At 36.0% G+C, this 19,891-nt stretch overlaps 1 protein-coding gene across 6 annotated transcripts; it reads left to right on the top strand.

Annotated features, from left to right (window-relative positions):
• The first annotated feature begins 795 nt into the window (after window positions 1–795).
• LOC109083438 (lethal(3)malignant brain tumor-like protein 1) lies at window positions 796–19,103 on the top strand. Of its 6 annotated transcripts, none has more exons than XM_042750579.1 (23): window positions 863–903; window positions 1,198–1,291; window positions 1,756–1,913; window positions 2,194–2,360; window positions 3,643–3,769; window positions 4,845–5,010; window positions 5,168–5,291; window positions 5,418–5,466; window positions 6,728–6,813; window positions 6,892–6,996; window positions 7,065–7,200; window positions 8,935–9,050; window positions 9,129–9,280; window positions 9,727–9,803; window positions 12,367–12,452; window positions 12,554–12,664; window positions 13,786–13,924; window positions 14,017–14,104; window positions 14,276–14,470; window positions 14,575–14,624; window positions 15,449–15,606; window positions 16,771–16,833; window positions 18,326–19,103. In XM_042750579.1, the coding sequence occupies exons 3-23, from the start codon at window positions 1,778–1,780 to the stop codon at window positions 18,458–18,460; spliced, it is 2,466 nt and encodes an 821-aa protein (XP_042606513.1). In that variant the 5' UTR covers window positions 863–903; window positions 1,198–1,291; window positions 1,756–1,777; the 3' UTR covers window positions 18,461–19,103. The 6 variants fall into 6 exon arrangements, with proteins under 6 accessions (XP_042606510.1, XP_042606512.1, XP_042606511.1 ...); XM_042750580.1 differs by having other exon boundaries at window positions 865–903; window positions 1,201–1,291; XM_042750576.1 differs by lacking the exon at window positions 1,198–1,291 and having other exon boundaries at window positions 796–903; window positions 6,731–6,813.
• Window positions 19,104–19,891: the final 788 nt, after the last annotated feature.

Genomic DNA, 19,891 nt, shown 5'->3' with positions numbered 1-19,891 from the left:
TGCTCTGTAAATAGTGAGAGTGATGTGATCTAACAGATCGAACAACACAAAACCCAAAGACATGCACAGAGTACTGATGCACTGATGTTTTGTGACTATAAATTCCCTCATGGCTTTGCTGGGACTGGTTTAATCAGAATTTAACAAAGTTCACATGACATAAGTATTTAGATTTTTTCATTTTTTTAAGTGCATCTTTATCTATGTTTGAGCAGCAAAGTCTGCATTATATAATAATAAAGAAATGAAAGAAATACTGGCTTATAGGATGCCCAAGTGGTATGCATGGCATTATTCAGAAGTCAGAAAGAGCTTTATCAGCAATCTGACCCGGCCACAGGAGCTTCCAGTGCAGAAGAAAGTACAGACATAGCAATTATAACACTAAAATATAAGAAAAACTGAAAATTAAATAATGCTCTACATACAGAAGTTGAAATATAGAGAAATAACATAGTTGTTTAAATGCGTTGTTTTCCAGTTCACGTCCACATAAATGTTCAGATCAGTTCAAAGGCAGAACGGATCAGATAAAAGAAAACTGATGTCAAAGCAGCTTTGATTCTTGTTCAGCTAATGATAATTTTAAAATTGACATTTCCATTCCCAGATAACAATCACTTGATTAAAACTACTAGAAATTATGCCAAAGCATCAGCTGAATGTGGACAGTGGAGGTTATTTATTTGTTTTTGATTCGTTTGCTCCAACGCCTCGCTCCAGTGTCATTATTAAAAGATATTGAAATCCATGTTGTATAAAATGACCTCTACAGCAGAGGTGTGTTATACACACTGTCACACGTGAACTGGTGTAAATGCAACACTTTCAAACATCAAAGGATTGTGCACTCCGGATGCGCGCATGCGCAGATCACACTCCTCCCGAGCAAGACCAGCACTGGTGAGAATAAATTCATGATCTGATCGCCTTCACATTACACCCAATTCATGACAATCATGCCATCAATGCGCGATCGATATAAACAGATTTTACTTTGCATGCATTTCTGGACACTTATGATGACGCGCGTTCCATCGTGTTTTTCCTTCATGAATTTATTAAATAGCCCTTATAATTAGCAATTAAGCTGAGGTTGTCTTGAAATTTCAACATTTGTTTTAATATCGATCATCATAACAGAGCGCATCTGTCTTTTCCTTCCAAATGCATCGGAATCGGATGTTCCTCATAAAGCAGTCTTTCAGGCAAGAGCGGAATGAAATAATGAATGGTTCGCCTACTTTACAGTTTACTGCACAGGAACATGGACTTCCGCCATTTTGCACTGGTAAAGATTATTTTGGGAAGAGGAGAGGATGCGCTGGAACTGATGCTCTTTGACATGGAATGGAAGATTCACTCACATCACCTCCATCATCAGTTATGCATAATCATCATCATCATCATCATCATCATCATCATCACCACCATTGGTTTAAGGGATGAGCATCATCACCATGAGTTTATGGATTATGCATCACCATCACTTAAAATTGTTCATCACTATCAGATGATAGATTCAACATTAACATCATTCTCCACTATCCTGTTTCTCTTTCATTTTTCTTTGTAAAAGGAATGACAGAAATGATCTTCCTAAGTGGCTAATTGTCTTCCCCTTAAAATGAACTCTGCTGTTACCTTTATTTATTTCAAACATCCACATTCTGCTTCTGAAGGATGTTCAGTGTTGCATATGAACAGTGAAATGACTTCTATTCTATCACGATGTCCTCAATTCTCTGTTGTTAGTGGTATTGAGCAGAGTCTTGCTATGAGTGCCAAAGCAGACCTGGGTGTCCTGCCACATGATGCAGACGTCCCGTCCGAAAGCAGCGTCTCTCACGCTCCCAGTGACGGTTCTGCACAGCGGCTCAAACCCCAGGAAACCACCACCATCATCTTTCCAGGTGCTTACAGTTGAATAGAAATCAGCATAGAATGTAAATGTATTATATACTGAATTTCCCACATTTGTTTTTCTCTTTTTAAAACTAAAAAGGTAAACACATTTGGCTTGCTGTCCTTGGTGCAGTGATAGGGCTCGAGACTCGATCATCTGTTTATATTTTCTTGCCGTTTGACTGACAGGATTAAATGAACACACTCCTCCTGAGCGATTGTTTACTCCATTTCTCCATACTTAGAGGTGTTAAATATTGTGGAAACAAAGTTTTTATTTTTCCAAAGCTTCTGCTCATCCATTGCCAAAAGTGGAGCTGCCTCCAAATGCAATCAAGGCGATTAAAGGCAGTGAACTGGAGGCCGCATCACTTCCTGCTCAGGTTGGAGGGACGATTGTGCATGTTCTGGGCTGGAAGGAGGGAATGGCCATCCTCCCTGGAAGCAATCTGAAGGTGAGCCACATGTCTATGTTTGTGTGGCCCCGTATGTGTGACCTTAATGACAACAAGCTCTCGAGTTCCTCAAGTTCAAAAAGCAGCCCTACAGCACAAGACAGCCGCCCTGTGCCTGTGTGTAGATGTGATGTTACAGTACTGGAACTAAGAGCTTTAGTTTGATCTGTTACAACATTTTCACTACATGACATGACAAAGTCAGTGATATTTATCTGAAATAAATGTTTAACCATGACATGTTAACATATTCAGTACGATTGCTGAAGATAATTGTGAAACCAAATTCAGGGATTGATTCAAATCCATTCCTTTAGCAGATGCTTTTATGCAAAGCAAGTTACAAGTTAGGAATTCTGCATCATTAGAATTTCATGCTAAGGCATCAGGAAGGTTTTTTTCCTAACATAATTAAAAGGATAAATCAAGTGCCCAAAGTTGCAAATTAAGTAACCTGCCATATGATATGACTTGAAAATACAATGCTAAAACAATTTAAAAAAATCAATTTTAAATGCCATTTGATCTACTCATATGGTGAAGCATAAACTCTAACAAGAAGAAATATTGTGGTTAATATCTGATTTTCATAAACGACAACAATGCAGAAATAAACAATACTCAAATAATGAATCAGAGGAACTTCTCAAATGTTAAATCAAATGCTCAAGCAGTTTTAAATGCCTGATGCTCTACAGTGTAAATTTGCTTGACTGTGTGATTTTTGTGATGTGGTTTGAGAGGTTATAATGGTTGTCGAATGCTACCCTCAACTTCAAGGGCTGAAATGGATGCCATTATAAAAAGATTAAGCTGAAGGTGATGTTTTTCTTCCATGCCGAGGTGTCTACGAGGCTGGCAGAAGTGTACTGTTACCATAGTTAGGAAATCTGAGTGCATGAATAATAAGTGATTTTGTGTACATTGAGAAGAGGAGAGGGCCAAACACCAAACCCTGAGGCACACCAGTGGATAACCGGTGTGATTTAGACACTGCTTCACTCCAAGATAGTTTGAAGGATCTGCCTGTTCTGGTATCAGCCCAGAGGAGTGCAGTTCACACGATGACCAGTGCAGAGAGGGAAGGTCTGGTGATTTAAATGTCAGACAACTGCAGACAACTTGCTCTCTCACCAATCTCTGTTGAAGAAGTTTATGCAATCTTATCACTGGAGTGGGAAAAGAAGCAACAAATAATTATATAGTGTGGTGAATGCTTCCTGAATGCACTATATATCACTTTTATTATTGCATAAAAATAATGCTACTCTGCTTTCCTCAGTTATGTGTTAGTGATACTGGTTCACTGGAAGTGATCAGTGAAGGGAAAATAGGCTCTGCTAACCTGACCACTGAAGGAGCGCAGACAAAATCAGCTGATATGGAGCTCAAACAAGCTGAAAAACCAGGTAATTGTTCATTAGATATCTCTGGATTCTTACATCATTCTTACAAGAATGGTTTAATGATGTTTTGAAGTCTGGCTGTCAGTCAAGGCTCAAAATTAACACTAAAGCAGGAGTAAAAATTGGCTCTGATGAGTACATAAAAGAGTTACTTTACTATTAGACAGTCTCTTTATTACTATGCTAATTATCAGTACAACTGTGCAAGTATTGAATTCTAGCACGTAAATTCTATACTGATAACTTAAATGTCCTGAAAAACTAGTTCGAAGAAAAAATGGCTTTTTGCAAATGGTGTCACATGAATGTGTTGTGTCTTGGTTTGTATGTTTTTAATTTTTGGTTGATTGTTATCTTTAGTGTTGCGTTAAATCTATTTGGACTTCATACATAGTGAAATGGCCTAACACAATCTAAATTCTGAACATTTTCCCCATATCATTATTTCTGTTCTCCCATATATTTCACTTTGCATATTACGGTTGAGTGCACTAAGTCATTGCAGGCAGACTTTCATGGCCACGTCGAACCTCAGCTGCTTTAACTGCATGTTAAAGGCTGCATTAAAGCTTCTCACTGTACAGTATGTAATTATTAAACATGGTTACATAGCAATATATTTTAAATGGACCCTTAAATTTTGCATACAGGATTAGTTTGAGCTGCCCTAGTCCCATGGGCTTCTTCGGATAAAGGCAGTTGTGATATTTCCTAATATTTCATAATTTAATAATATTAAATTATGTGTGAAATTAGTAGCCTAAGCAGTAAGATAACCAGTTGTGCTCTCCATTTTACTAATATTAGGGTAAATCTAGGAAGATGAATGATACAGAATTTGTAATATACAGTTTTTTATTTTATTTTTTATTTTTTGAATAACATTATTACACCCAACATTTTATCAGTAGAATGTAAATTGGGTGGAAACAGCTAATTTATGCCAGTTGAACTCAAGCTGGAAGAACAGTAGTCCAATGAAAAGTTCAGTAACCATTGAGAACATGCATCAAATCTTAAAGCTATTAGCATTTGTCTTTCCAGCAGCACCATCACAAACGGCAGTCTTGTCTTGCAGACGTCTCAGCGGGTGGGAATGTCCGGTCTGCTGCCTTCGTGGAGGCCGGCAGACTTCAGAGAGCACGTATGGAGCCTCAGGACAGTCCAGCTCATAGCAAGTGCACTGAGACATCGGCCAGACAGACTTACCTGACGGAGCTACACGGAGAGATGATGTCTGAAAAGTAAATTAACTGCCAGACTTACACATCTATTTAACTCATGCAGTATACAGTATAAATATGTATGAGACAGATTTCTGGTAAAAATCATGCATATTACAGTCAGATTAAGGATACTGAGGTTGTTCTATCAGTATGGTGTTCTGTATGGGTGCTTTAGTGCTGCAGGGATTGCTGAAGCACAGGTGATCTATCATGAGCATGAAATGCTGAAGCCCATGAAGAAGAGGAAGAGGAGGGAATACAACAGCCCATCAGAGGAAGAGTCTGATGCTGAGCCAATGGTGCAGTTCTTTTGCTTCTTTAAATGAATGTCATTGCAGTGCTTGATGTGTATCTTTACATTATCATGCATTTCATTTGGTGCTTTGAGTTTTTTAATGCAATGAAATGAACTCGTGTGATTAAAGGAGGAGAAAGTGGAGGCTTTAAAAATGGATGGCAGACAGAACAAAGCAGGTGCGTCATCACACTCCCATGATAAACAGTAATTGTGTTACGAAACCATCACTAATGAGCTAAAGTTAGATTTCATACTCTTGCACTCTGCACCCTCACAACTGTCAATCACTGCATTACTTCTTGAAAGTTATGTTGCCTTGACTGTCAAAATGCAGGCTTTGTTGTCCTTACCAGTGTGACTTCATTAGTATATGCAGGTATTCTAATATAAAGTGACACTGTGTGTGTGTGTGTGTGTGTGTGTGTGTGTGTATAATATATAATATATATATATATATATATATATATTTTTATTATATTTTTTTGTGTAATTGTTTGCGATTAATCGCATCCAAAATAAAAGTTTTTGTTTACATAATATATGTGTGTGTACTGTGTTTATTTATTATGTATATATAAATACACATGCATGTATATATTTAAGAAAAATATGTTATATTTGCATATTAAATATATTTATATATAATATAAATTATATAATATATAATATAATATATAATATTTTCAAAATATATGCTTTATGGATGTGTATTTATATATATACATAATAAATATACACAGTACACACACATATATTATGTAAACAAAAACTTTTATTTTGGATGCGATTAATCATTTGACAGTACTATATATATATATATATATAAATGTTATCATATTTAACTGCAAATAAAGCTAAACCCAAAACCACAAAAAAGAAAAATGGTTAAAACCATTAAAAAAACACTATTATGTTATGTTAATGTTAATTATTCAAAATGTACATTAACTGAAATAAAATATATATTAAACAAAAACTTTAAAAATATATATTTTTCAGCTAGTTGCCAAAATATTTCATATTTTTATTTAGTTTAACTTGATTTACAAGCATCATAAAAATTAAAAACTAATACAAAGTACACAGACATATTAAGAAATTATAGAAATGGCAAAAACACACAAAAAATAACTAAAACTTTAACAAAAATTAAATGTTGATGTAAAAATACAACTGTGATCACTATGAGCTTACAACGAAATTTGTATTTACAAACTGGGATGAGTCTAAAATATTGTTTGTGGTAATGGAGCACATTCTGCTTTTGAGTATTAATCATACTGATAATAAGTAAATATAATGAAATCTATGAGTTTCGTGAATTCAGTCTCATGTAAGTACTACATGAATGGATCTGCATATATATTGGTATAGTTTTAGCTAGTAATGTTTTCACACAAGCTAACAGTATTCTGGCATGTCTCTCTGTGGGCTCAGCAGAGTGTAAGCTGGAGACGTGGTCCTGGCCGCAGTATCTAGAGCAGCAGAAAGCTGTGGCCGCTCCAGACAGACTCTTTCAGGAGGTTTGTCTTTCACTGTGGGAAGTGAATGGGTTTTTCTTCTTTTTTCAATCTTAACATTTATCCATGTCACCGGTCTAGACCCAGAGGGTTCCCACGATTAAGAACAGCTTCAGACAGGGGATGAAGTTAGAAGGCATCGACCCCCAGCACCCCTCCATGTATTTCGTCCTGACCGTGGCTGAGGTACATTCTGGCTCTTATGACTGTGATCTGTCTCTCAGAGCTCATTCTCTTGACATGCTCGTCTCTAGGTCTGCGGCTTCAGATTGCGTCTTCATTTTGATGGCTATTCTGACTGCCATGACTTCTGGGTCAACGCCAGCTGCCCTGATATTCACCCCGCTGGATGGTGTGAGAGCACAGGACACAAGCTGTACACCCCAAAAGGTGAAGTACAGAACTGTTTAGATGAAAAATAAGTAAAATAAGGGATGACCATACAATGTGATAGACATACATACAATTTTAGGATGAATTATATACACCAAACAGAGGTTTGGAATAAGAAGTCTCTTCTGCACACCTAGACTGCATTTATCTGATCAAAAACACAGTAAGAACTGTTGAATTACATATATCTGATATAAGATTTCAGTTATGAAAGAACTGTAATATTGTTAAATATTTTTACAAAGTTTTCTATTTTGATATTTAATGTATTGCTGTGATGCAGTGCTGTATTTAGACTGCATTTATAGCTGAAGTGTCACATGTAACATCCAATAGTGGTAGTCTATCACAGTCTTCTACATGATACATTTAGAAATCATTCTAATATTCTGATTTATTATGAGTGTTGTGAAATATTATTACAACAGTTCTGCTGTCTAATATATTTTGATGAAGTCTATAAATCAGTCTAATATTTTTAAAAAGAACTGCATTTATTTTCAAAATAAAAAAAATGTTTTCTAATAATATATATTCTAATATATTTTCTTTACTATCACTTTTTATCAGTTTAACACATCCTTGCTGAATAAAAGTATTTTTATTTTAAAAAAAAGAAAGGAAAAAATTACTGACCCCAAATTACTGACCAGTAGTGTATATTGTTATTACAAAATATTTATATTTTTAAAAACATAGCTTCTTTTTTTTTTTTTTTTTTTTTACTTTTTATTCATCAAAGTATCCTAAAAAAGTATCACATGTTCTGAAAAAATATTAAGCAGCAGAACTGTTTCCAACTTTGATAATGAATCATCATATTAGAATGATTTCTAAAGGATCATGTGATAATGATCCTAAAAATTCAGCTTTGCATCACAGAAATAAATGATAATTTAAAGTATAATAAATTTAAAAACTATTATTTTAAGTTGTAATAATATATCACATTATTACATTTTTTTCTGTATTTTTGATCAAATAAATGCAGGCTTGATGAGCAGAAGAAACTTCTTTCAAAAACATTAAAAATAGTAATGTTTCCAAACTTTTGGTCTGTACTGTATATATATTACATTTTTTTATATATAAAAAAATTTTTAAAATTTTTTTTCTTTTATATATTTAAATAGTGAACATAAACAAAAATATCTACAAGACACACATTCACAGAGAAAAAAAGAAAAAAATGATAATAATAAAATCAAAAATGAACAACAGCTACATGAGATTTTACAAGAGTCTGACCCATTTTAAAGTCTAGCCATTGCTTGTTTAAAGTAAATAACAATCCCACTTCCTCTGATAATTTCCCCCTTTTTTCTGCACATGGACCATTATGGTTTATTGCTTTAACATTGTTCAAAAACATGTACTTTAAAAAAAATTGGATCTAATACATATCACATATTATATTATAAATCACATACCTAATTCAAAAAGTCATTAAAATACGAGAAAAAAAGTTGTGATTTGAGAAAAAAAAACTCTTGAGAATAAACACTTGTGATTTATCTCAAAGCATAACGACTTAATGAGTTTAATCTCAACATTTTATTTAGATATTTTTCTTGAAATTTAATGAGTTTAACCTCGTATTATTATGACGTTAATCTGGAGATGTTTTTTTTTTTTTTTTTTTTTTTTTTTTTATTGCTTGGCTCAGATCCTCTTCCGTACAGCTGTTATAGATGTGCTAACATACAGCTATATTGTTATTTCATATTTCAGCAGTTCAACTCTCTACCCTTGCAGGATGTAAAGAAGAAGAGTTTTCTTGGTCCAACTACCTAAAAATCACGCGATCACCAGCGGCCCCGAAGGAGCTGTTCTCTCGCTCCGTCAAAGTGAGTCAGACACTGAAGCTGTGCTGCCGTGTGTCACTAAAGCACGCTGAGCACTGAGCTGGTTTTCTGACTGTGCAGCCCGAGACAGACTGTGGGTTTGAGGTGGGGATGAAGCTGGAGGCTGTGGACCGCATGAACCCGTCTCTCATCTGTGTTGCCACGGTAACGGACAAAGTGGGCAACCGCTTCCTGGTTCACTTTGATAACTGGGACGACACGTATGACTACTGGTGAGTTACAGCTGCTGGTCTCTTGGTTTAAATGATGCCGGACACTGTGCTGGGGAAGGTGACTTTTAAAAGTAATACATTACTCCCTAACAAAAGTAACTAATTATGTTACTTAGTAACTTTTTATGGAAAGTAATGCATTACGTTACTTTTTCGTCACCTCCCTTTCTTCATGTGTTCAATTATTTTTCCCTGTCATTCCACTTTATTACACAGAACTTAATTTCTGAACGTATTTGTTTCGTTTTCTTTGTATGCATGGATTACTTGGGTTGTTACAGACATCTGGTCAAAATTTAATGTCAACAGCACCTTATAAATATATAGAAATATATTAACTAAGAAAAATGGTGACGTGTTCAGTACTTATTTACTGTCTGTATATGGTCCAGTGTGGAATGAATGGGTTTATTACTGAAGATGAAGTGTTCGTGTGCTCCCCGCAGGTGTGATGCTCACAGCCCGTACATTCATCCCATCGGCTGGTGTCAGGAGAGAGGCCTCCCGCTGACGCCCCCTCAGGGTAACTCACTCCCCCCACACACCTCCTCACTCCGCTTTAGCTTCTTTACTCCACTGTGTCAGGAGAGAGGCCTCCCGCTGACGCCCCCTCAGGGTAACTCACTCCCCCCAGGAATCCTGTTTTTTTTTTGTTTTTAGATAAAAGGTATTATCTTTCCTATTTTTACACCCAAATAGGGTGTTGTGACTACTATGACTGTTTAATTCATACAGCCGACTTTTTGCGCAGAAACTCCACAATGTCAGTAGAAGTAACAGGAAATCACTGATATGGACCATTCGACCGAAAGTTGAAGTCGCGTTGCCGCCATCTTGTAGTCAGAACTTCACTTGCGTTAGCATCCCATTGACTCCCATTCATATTTTTGCTTCACTTTGACAGCGACTTTACATCTGAGGCGTTTTAAAGTTGTTTCCATTTTTATTTCTAAAGACGACATAAAGGGCTCCATTACCTTCTATGTTACATTTGGCCCCCGTAAACAGTTTTTGTAATAGGCTAACGATTGCGTCATAACCACTCGACTCTCTGTCGCACACTAGAGAAATTACCGTACAGACAGGAGGAGAAGCTCGGGGAGACGTCAAGTATCATGGCGTTACATTTTAAAATACTATACAAATAATTAATCAAAGACTTACTCCTGCTTTCACATGTGGGTTGCAAGATTAACGATGGCAGTTTGCACGCACAGCTACTAGAATTACACTCTGTCAGACAGGTTGCTGACGATCATCAAGCTTTGTTTTATTCAGAAACGGAATGCTAAAAATCGCTAAAAAAATGATCTCCAATGGGGTCGCAGGTCTATGATATGGACAGAGGTATCCAGTGATCACTGTAGCTGAATAAAACACAGATAGAGAAATCTTGACTGAGGAAACCTGAAGACAAACATGCAATTGGGGAAAAATACATGGTCTGTTGTTCTTCAAGGCAATCTTGGGTATTTGTGGAAAGTGTATTTATAATGCAATGGTAATCGACATAGCCTTTTCACTTATATAATGCTATAAAAAGAAATTCTGATACAAGCACATCTGATCTCAAAAATTTTTTTCAACAAAACACTCGACTATGTCGAAGTTAATATGGAGAAAAAGCACGTCAATAAATAATATCTTTGTTGGACAACAGGTTTGTAAACGACTCATACACATGTAAAACTGTATTGCACACGTGCTAATAATTTATTAAAGGCAGACTGAACTGTACAGTGTTATCCAAACCTGTTCCAGATTGTAGGAGGAGCTGCTCAATTTCATGTTCGCCTTCCTTCACATCACTCCACACAGTCGCACACAGAAATATGTCAACAACTAAATTTTATCATTATTATCGTGGGAAGACTAATTCTTATCGTGGGGAGAATTTTTACTGGTATATCGCAAACGATCAGATATCGCCCATCCCTACACTCTACACGGTTCAACAGGGATCCATTGCCAAAATCAGACAGATACCATTACTTTGTTTCAAAATGTGTGACCAAATTGTTATTTTGATATTTAAGTGTTGTTATTAACATGGATTTGACTTGAGCTGTTTCTATAGATGTTCATTGCCTTTCCAAAGTTTGGGGTTCTTTTTTCAAAGAAATCAAGGCTTTTTTTCAGCACGGATGAATTAAATTGATCTAAAGTTACAGTAAATAATGTGACAGTATAATGCCACAAAAGATTCTTGTGAGCTTTTTATTAATCAAAGAATTGTGGGGGAAAAATGTATTATGGTTTCCACAAAAATATTAAGTAGCACAATTTTTTTAGAAAATGCACAAAATAAGAAATAACATGGTAAAATAACTGTACTCTGGCCACAGCACTATGACAAAAGACAGCAATATTAAATATATGATAACATTTATTATTAATATTATTCACAGAAAACCTTTTAAGCCAAGTAATGTAGTTCGTTTGTGATACTGTAGAAAAGCAGACTTGTGTCATTCATATAATATATTTTATATAGTACCAGTTAAAGGTTTGGAATAATTATATAAATGAAGAAACACACACACATATATATACACACACATTTACACTTAACAAAAAATTTAGAGGAAAGTAAAAAAAAAAAAATCAGCAAGGACACATTAAATTGATCGAAAGCATAATATTTCAAAATATGCTGTTCTTTGGAACTTTCCGTTCATCTGTAAATCCAATATATATATATATATATATACCACCGTTTCCACAAAAATATTGAGCAGCACAATTGTTTTCAACATTGATGATAATCAGAAATGTTTCTTGAAGTAAATCAGCATATTAGAATGATTTCTAAAAATCATGTGACACTGAAGACTGGAGTAAAGATGCTGAAAATTCAGCTTTGATCAGCAATAAATAAATAAATAAATAAATATATATATATATATATATATATATATATATATTGACAAATGCAGCATTGTTGATCTTCTTTCAGAAACATAAACACATCTTGCTGGGCCCAGACGTTTGAAGGCTAGTGTAGCTGTATGTATGAACACTGTGTCTGTCTGTTTGGCTGGCCTGCTTTTATAACAGACTGGCTCGATGTGGTCTTGTCCCGGCAGACTATCCGGACCCTGACAGGTTCTCGTGGGAGAGGTATCTGGAGGAGACGGGCTCGACGGCGGTCGCTCCTGAAGCCTTCACAGTGGTGTGTCAGATCTCTCAGTCCTGATCAAATACACTCAGAACTCTATTAAAACCACTTCCCTGGTCAAAATAAGGAAAGCGCCTCTTGTTGTGTTTGCGCAGCGCCCCTCCCACAGCTTCCAGGTGCAGATGAAGCTGGAGGCGGTGGATAAGAGGTGTCCGGGGCTGATCCGCGTGGCTACGGTGCAGGAGATCGACACCTACAGAATCAAGGTGAGAAAACCCTCTCTGCTTCTGAAGACTAACCCCAGCTTACAGCTGTGCCAGTTTGATCAACAAAATACAAATAAAAATCCAGACAGCATATTAAATGTATTCCTTTAATGGCTCATAATAGTAATATACACTGAGATGAAAAGTCTGGGGTAGGTATGTTTTTTCTAAAATGTTTTTGAAAGACGAGTCTTCTGCTCACCAAGACTGCATTTATTTGATCAACCATACAGTAAAATAGTAATATTGTAAAATGTTATTACAATTTTCTATTTAAAAATATTTTCATATAGTATGAAAGTATTTCAATATATTTTTTTATACTTTAGTTAGTCTGTTTGAGCATAAAAAAAAGATCTTTGAAAAATAATGTGTTTTTCAAACAATCTAGTATGAGAGCCTGTTCTGTTCTGGTGCACCCCCAAAACAAAATCAAGACCATGTAAAAGAGCATAATAGGACCACCTTTAAACTGTAAATTATTCTTGTGATCAAATCTGAATTTTCAGCATCATTACTCCAGTCTCCAGTCAGAAATTATTCTAATATGCTGATTTGCTGCTCAAGAAACGTTTCTGATTATTATCAATGTTGAAAACAGTTGAGCTGCTGAATACTTTTGAATTACAGCATGTGTATATATTTCTGTCATGACAACTCTCTGGTAATTTACATGACGATCTTAATGTGTTTGGTCTTGGTGCAATAGGTCTGCTACGCTGCTGCCAATGCATCCACAACATGCTGCTGTGAGCATGTAGGAATACTGCTGCTGCACTTATAACATATATGAATAACCCCCATAGCAGACATGATCACCCCGTAGCAGGTCTATACAGGTGGAGCTGGGGGAGGTGGAGGGTTTCTGAAGTGCTGCGACTGATACAGCAAGCACTAGCCAAATATTTGAATGTTGAGCAGCGAGCTCATTGGCTGCTGATACAAAAAGAACCAATCAACTGTGCCATGTGATAATGATGTCATTATGTCAGATTGAGTTTGACTAGAGTGCGCCATCTAGAGTTTCATGACAGAACTCTTTCTCTCTCTCTATATACATTAATGTAGTAGAGTGAGGTTTAATTGTGAGTGTGAATCAGCCTCACTTCTGTTGTCCTTAGATTCATTTTGATGGCTGGAGTCACTTGTATGATGAGTGGATGGATTCAGATCATCCGGACATCCACCCTGCGGGCTGGTGTGAGAGCACAGGACACCCCCTCAAACCTCCACCCTGCCAGCCCACCGCCCAGAAACCCGGTGAGAAACCTGACTGCAGACCTCTCTCCTCTGACCCTCACCTGCTCATGTACCGAGTACTGTGTCAGCTCAGAGTCACCTGTGTGGTTTAGGTCCCCGGGAGAGCCTGACGGCCCGGCAGCCCAGCTTCTCCTCCGTGCCTCAGCCACGCAGCACCTCCAAATACAGCTTCCACCACAGGTCAGTCTTCAGCGTGCCTTTAGCACTCTTCATAACACTCGTGGTTTTAGGGCAGCTTGACAGAAAGCGTAACACCCCTGCTGTAATGCACTGGCTTAAAAATTAAAATGTTCAAATGGTCAGACAAAAGAACAATGCAGAATACAGAACAGACGGGTTTCTGTCACTCAGAAAGTGTCCTACTCCGGGATGTGACGGGTCAGGTCATGTGACCGGCCGCTTCACAGCGCATCACTGTTTGTCTGGCTGCCCATTGGCTGAGAGGAACCAGGGCCGGCTTAAAGCGGATCTCTCTGATACAGAAGGATCCAGACGTAACCTGCTGGTCTTCGGCCAGAGAGCAAAGAAATCTCGCTACCATGGCAGGTACAACTATATTTACGATTGTTGTGCTAATCAAGTATAATTGTGTATTAAGATATTGCTGTTATGTAAACATTTATTAAAAGTCACCTGTTTCCTGTCACCAGGATTGGTCGCCCCCCTAAATATCGCAAAAGTCAGCAAAGAAATTGTCAGAGTGAGTTTAACTTTACTATTTTTTCTATATTTGAAAGTTGATAATTGTCAATGAAATTGTATCAGTGACTGTGTTTGAATGAGCTCGAATTATTCCAATTATATGTGACTAATTTATATGTAATTATATCAAACTCTAGCACTTTCTATTCTAATTCTATTTTTTATCTATTTGGTTTCTTTTTTATTTATAAAAAAACCCTCTAAAACTTGCATTCTCTGTTCTTTTTCTATTCTTTTGACTTGTTGTCTTTTTATTTATTATATAAAAACCCTTTGTGCAGCTTTAGATGAACCGAGAGCTGTCACTTGCATATCATTGCTCTTTTGTTGGTTTTGATTGCTTCCATTGTCATCATTTGTAAGTCACTTTGCTAATAGGTAATATTCTGTTTACTAATAATCTGACTGATGTATTCATTGTTGAGATATGCAAAGACTTACTCAGAATATCCTAATTAAATAGACAAATGAAGTCTATGTGATTTTGCTATTCATTGAAAACTGCATGGTTTTATTAAAGACACTAATAATCAATAGTTGATTAAATTACTGTGTGGAATTATGAAAATTACAGCATGGTAAATGACAAGGACAAGCAGAAGAGTCTTATTCAGAGAATGTGGATTAAGCACAAAAAAGAAGCATGTAAACCTTTTTTAGATTAAAAATGATGTGAATCTTTCAGCAGAATATGGAGCTTAATCGGAAGCTTATATGCGTGTAAACGTGATGTGTGTGTGTGTGTGTGTGTGTGAACATGTGTGTGTGTTTGTGTGTGTGTGTGTGTGTGTGTGTGTGTGTGTGTGTGTGTGTGTGTTTCAGACATGGCGTCGGAGGGAATGTACTCGTCTCTGTTCATGACAGCGTTTACAGCGAGCTCGGACCGGACTCTGTCTCTCTGCTGGGAGCAGCACTGTAAGTTACTGCCCGGCGTCGCAGGACTTCATGCAGGTCAAGTGTCCACATGGACTATAGAGGAGGTAATCGCTTCACTCAACCGTTTGCAATTTTCTTGGGTAAAATAAATACATTTATTAATTTTAGTGTAAAAGATCACATGCGGCATGCATGCATGGGACGGCATGCACAGGCCATTATTTGCACATGTACTAAATTATTATATATAACTAAATCACTTATGCTTCCAACACTTTTATTTTCAATAAAAAAGTCATATATTTAAAATGCATCTATTTCATACTTAATATAGTTCAAATCTATATTTACTCACATATCACTTGAGACTGATATAAACATTATAATTAAACCGTTTTTGGTGTACTACTTGTGCATTTCTTAATATTAAGCCTAATGAGGATTGTGTGATCTTTGAATAATATCGGTCTTTAAATGTAAGATATTTAAAGTGTACCTGAAGTGTACTTGCAATAGCTCCACTTTACCACGAACAGATTTACTTCAGTATATCTTTAGTTGGACTTCAGCACTACTTCTGCACAATTAAAGTGCATTAAGCACAAAATTAGTTGTTGCAATTTAGCAGACATTGAGTATACATTGTAAAAAATGATTGTGATTTTAACAGTAAAAGACTTTCCATACTGTATTTGGTGAATAAATGTAATTACATTTAATGTAATTTTACAGTAAAATACTGTTACAAATACGGGTTTTTGGAAATGAAAAAGAAAAAGTTATTCTATAATTTACAATGACAAACCGTAAATTGACAATCCCAGAATTCCCTGCATGACACTTCATATTTGATGTTTTTTTGTTGAAATAACAGGTTTCTTCTTATTTTTTTCTTATCAGTTGTGTGCATTAGAGTTTAATCTTACATCTAATGTTGTTAAATAAATGTTTATTGCATTATTTCAGTATCGTGTGTCACCATAATGGGGTTTAGTGTTTGTGTGAAAGACACTGTGCACCTTTATTATATAAGTATTTCTCTCCTCAGCTCGTAGAAAAGCTGTTTGTGATGAGCTTTGGTTCATCGCGTGACTTTCTCATCACCACCAGTTTTTGGTGGTTATCATTTATTGGTGGTTACTTATTTTTCACTAGGGCAGGACAATAAGAGTACAGATGCACAGTTCTGAGTTTCTGGGCTGGACACAGCAAACAAACAGCAGTCAGTGTGATGGCTCTGTTCATTTATATCCCCGTTTTATTTGCAGGTCTTTGGATTTGTCAATAATCTTATTGGTTGTGAGGAGCAGGCCCGGATTTTCAAAGATGAAGTAAGTAATTACCCTCATTAAATTAGAATTAATAATGGTACTTGCTGAAGAAAGCATCATAAGTATTATTGTGCAAATTTAAATTTTAATAGATTGACTGTTGAGTCATAATGTTTTAGCAGTTAATAGTTTCTATATAGGAATTGTGTATATGAAGGCGCAATCACATTTAACTTTGCACATTAATTTCTGGGAGGGTAATGCGTCTCAATAGAAATCCATAGGATTGGGTATTTGGTTTGATAGTGTGTGTGTTGTGTCGTGCGTTGCTACACTACTGACAGTAAATAACTCCAGTATATTGGTAGTGAGTTTTGCATGGGTACACACCACTAATATTGTCTTTAAAGAACCTTATATATGATATTTCAGATATGGTGGCCAGGAGGGGACATGTTCAGTTCACTTAATTTTCTCGTGGCCACGAGTTTAATGCGTAAACAAACCTGCTAGACACCATTAATATGGGATTATCAGAGATGGATAAAACATTTTTACATTGAACATGAAACATTTCATTTAATATTTGTATATTATTATTATTACTATATTAACTTCTTAGGGCTATATTTTTATACGTACTGTATATGCTAATTTTGCCCTTTCCATTCATGTATCGCTTTACCTAACGTTCTGAATAATTATGCTATTATTTGCTACCTTATATTTTGCAAATACTGTAAACACCTGACAATTATGGCAATAAAGTTTTGACTTTATGATTGTATTTATGCCCGTATGTGATGATAAATGAGCGTGTTGTGTTTTCATTTACAAGTGAAACTAAGCGAATTATTTATTCCTCAACAAAACACTATAGTAGGCTATTTATAATTATAGTCTATTAATCAGCTAAAATAAAATGCATTCCAGTAAAAATTTAAGCCAGCATAATCAAAGCTTCATTGGCATGTCAAGCATTTACAGTAGGCTATTATTTAGCATTTATTTAGTATTCAGAAAGTTAAGTAAAGAGATCAAAATGAAGGGGGAAAAAACAAATATAAAATATAACCAATAATAGTAGTCTAATACTAATAATATGCAAATATTTCAGGGGAAAAGACAATCACTTAATGGACTTGCAAGACTGTGGGATGGATAAAAATGTTTTATTGCATGCACTTTAAGTAACTTTTATTCATGATAAACTTCTATAATATAATAATTTCTTAATTCAAATTTAAATATTAATAAATCCATCTCTGATAATCCCGGGTTGCTATGGTCACGCAGGTTTGTTTATGCATTAAACTGGAAATGGATGTCGTTTGCTCAACATAGCATCTCAAGGCCACAACATAATATCACCTTCCCACGAGTTAATATGTGAACCGAACATGTCCCCTCCCAGCCACCATATTCAGGCATCGTAGAATGAGTTTAGAATTAAAACAGGCATTTTGAGGGGTCTTGTGATACATTTAGTTTCTTGTTAGATCAGTGAAGGCTGATCACATCTTGTGTAGCTCATCGATGCTTTTCTCTGCAGATGATTGATGGAGAGGCTTTCCTCCTTCTGACTCAAAATGATATTGTGAAGATCATGAATATCAAGCTAGGACCAGCGCTGAAGATTCACAACGCCATTTTAATGTTCAAGAGCACAGATGAAGGCCTGAAGTGAGCAGACCCCTTGTGCTGTAACCATCCAGTCAGAATCCGACATCTATCACGTGTTTGGTGTTTACCGTCTGAACCCACCAGAGAGAGAGAGAGAGAGAGATAGCAGCCCAGCTGAGCTTTGACACTGCTTTATTTCAAAAGCGAAATGACACGTTCTGATAAAGAACAACTTGATCTGAACCCACCGTGCAGGATTTTACAGACAGTGTTTTTTGTAACTGAAATCTACATTCATCCTCAGTATGTTGCGCAGAAATATCAGGGCAGATTTCAGTCGATTGGTGCTACTTTATTCGATCCCTGATGATGTTTATGCACTTTACATGAGGAGCCACTCAAGGGCGCTGCTGTCCACTGTTTGGGGACCATTAACAATATTTGCCCTCGGTAACAAAGTGCTCCTGACATTGTGGAGTTCAAAGAGATTCTAGTTTAAAAGCATGAGCTATTTTACTGAGATAGTTTGGACTGTCATATCAGTGTTGTTGTTATTTTTCAACTGTATGAATGAGGGCTGAATAGCAGTAACCGAGGTCAGGTTTTTAGGTCATCTACGTTTCTCTCTCTGATGGGAAATTTTGAATAATGTACAGTTGAGTAGCTGTGTCGTTCAGTTCATCAACATGAATAAATGTTTAATTCAAGCACTGTGTTCAGTGGAGTCTGAATATGTAAACTTGTCATGAGAGCAGTGCTATTTCTGAACCACTAGATTCACAATTTTCATCTGGCAGGCGATAAAACCGCCATAAAATGGCCCTGGAAACCACACTTTTTTAGCAAACTATATGATCGCAAGTTGTGTCATTTCCAACATTTCTGTGTTTCCTGAAAGCATATTTAAGACTAACGGAGGATTCGCAAACAGCGTCACTGTCACGCTCGGGGTGGAGAGATGAGGCCAGGACTCAAAGGTGCAGGAAATGGGCTCTTTATTAATAGTAAAAACATAAACAAAACTAACAAAAACCATCCCGAAGGGGAAAAACAGGCAGGAATTACTTTTGTTGCTCTTTCAAATGCATTAAAATGCACAAATTCACCAACTTTTTCTTCCACCTCATATATCTGAGATTTTAAAATAAATATTTTAATAATGAAGTATCACATTTGCATGTTACAGTTCTCTGACGTTGGGTAATGTTCACATGACATGCAGATAAACTAATAAAATATTTCAAATATTTCTTTTTTTCAGATTTTGATTATTTTAAAATGAATTATTTTGATTTAACATTTTTATAGTTTTATTAATAATTAGCTTTTAATTAAACTCACAATCCCCCTGCAGTTCCTTTACGAACCCTAATTTGGGAAACATTGACATAATATAATGTAATGCACTTCATGCTGTTGATGAAAACAAATGGAATATATTTTCTTACTCCTTGTATCTTTATATCAATATGATACAAGATTATGCTGTTTAAAT

Source organism: Cyprinus carpio, chromosome B23 (genome assembly GCF_018340385.1).
Source record: "Cyprinus carpio isolate SPL01 chromosome B23, ASM1834038v1, whole genome shotgun sequence".
Classification (NCBI taxonomy): domain Eukaryota; kingdom Metazoa; phylum Chordata; class Actinopteri; order Cypriniformes; family Cyprinidae; genus Cyprinus; species Cyprinus carpio.
The sequence above is the reverse complement of the archived record's forward strand: the minus strand, read 5'-3'. Positions and strand labels throughout refer to the sequence as shown.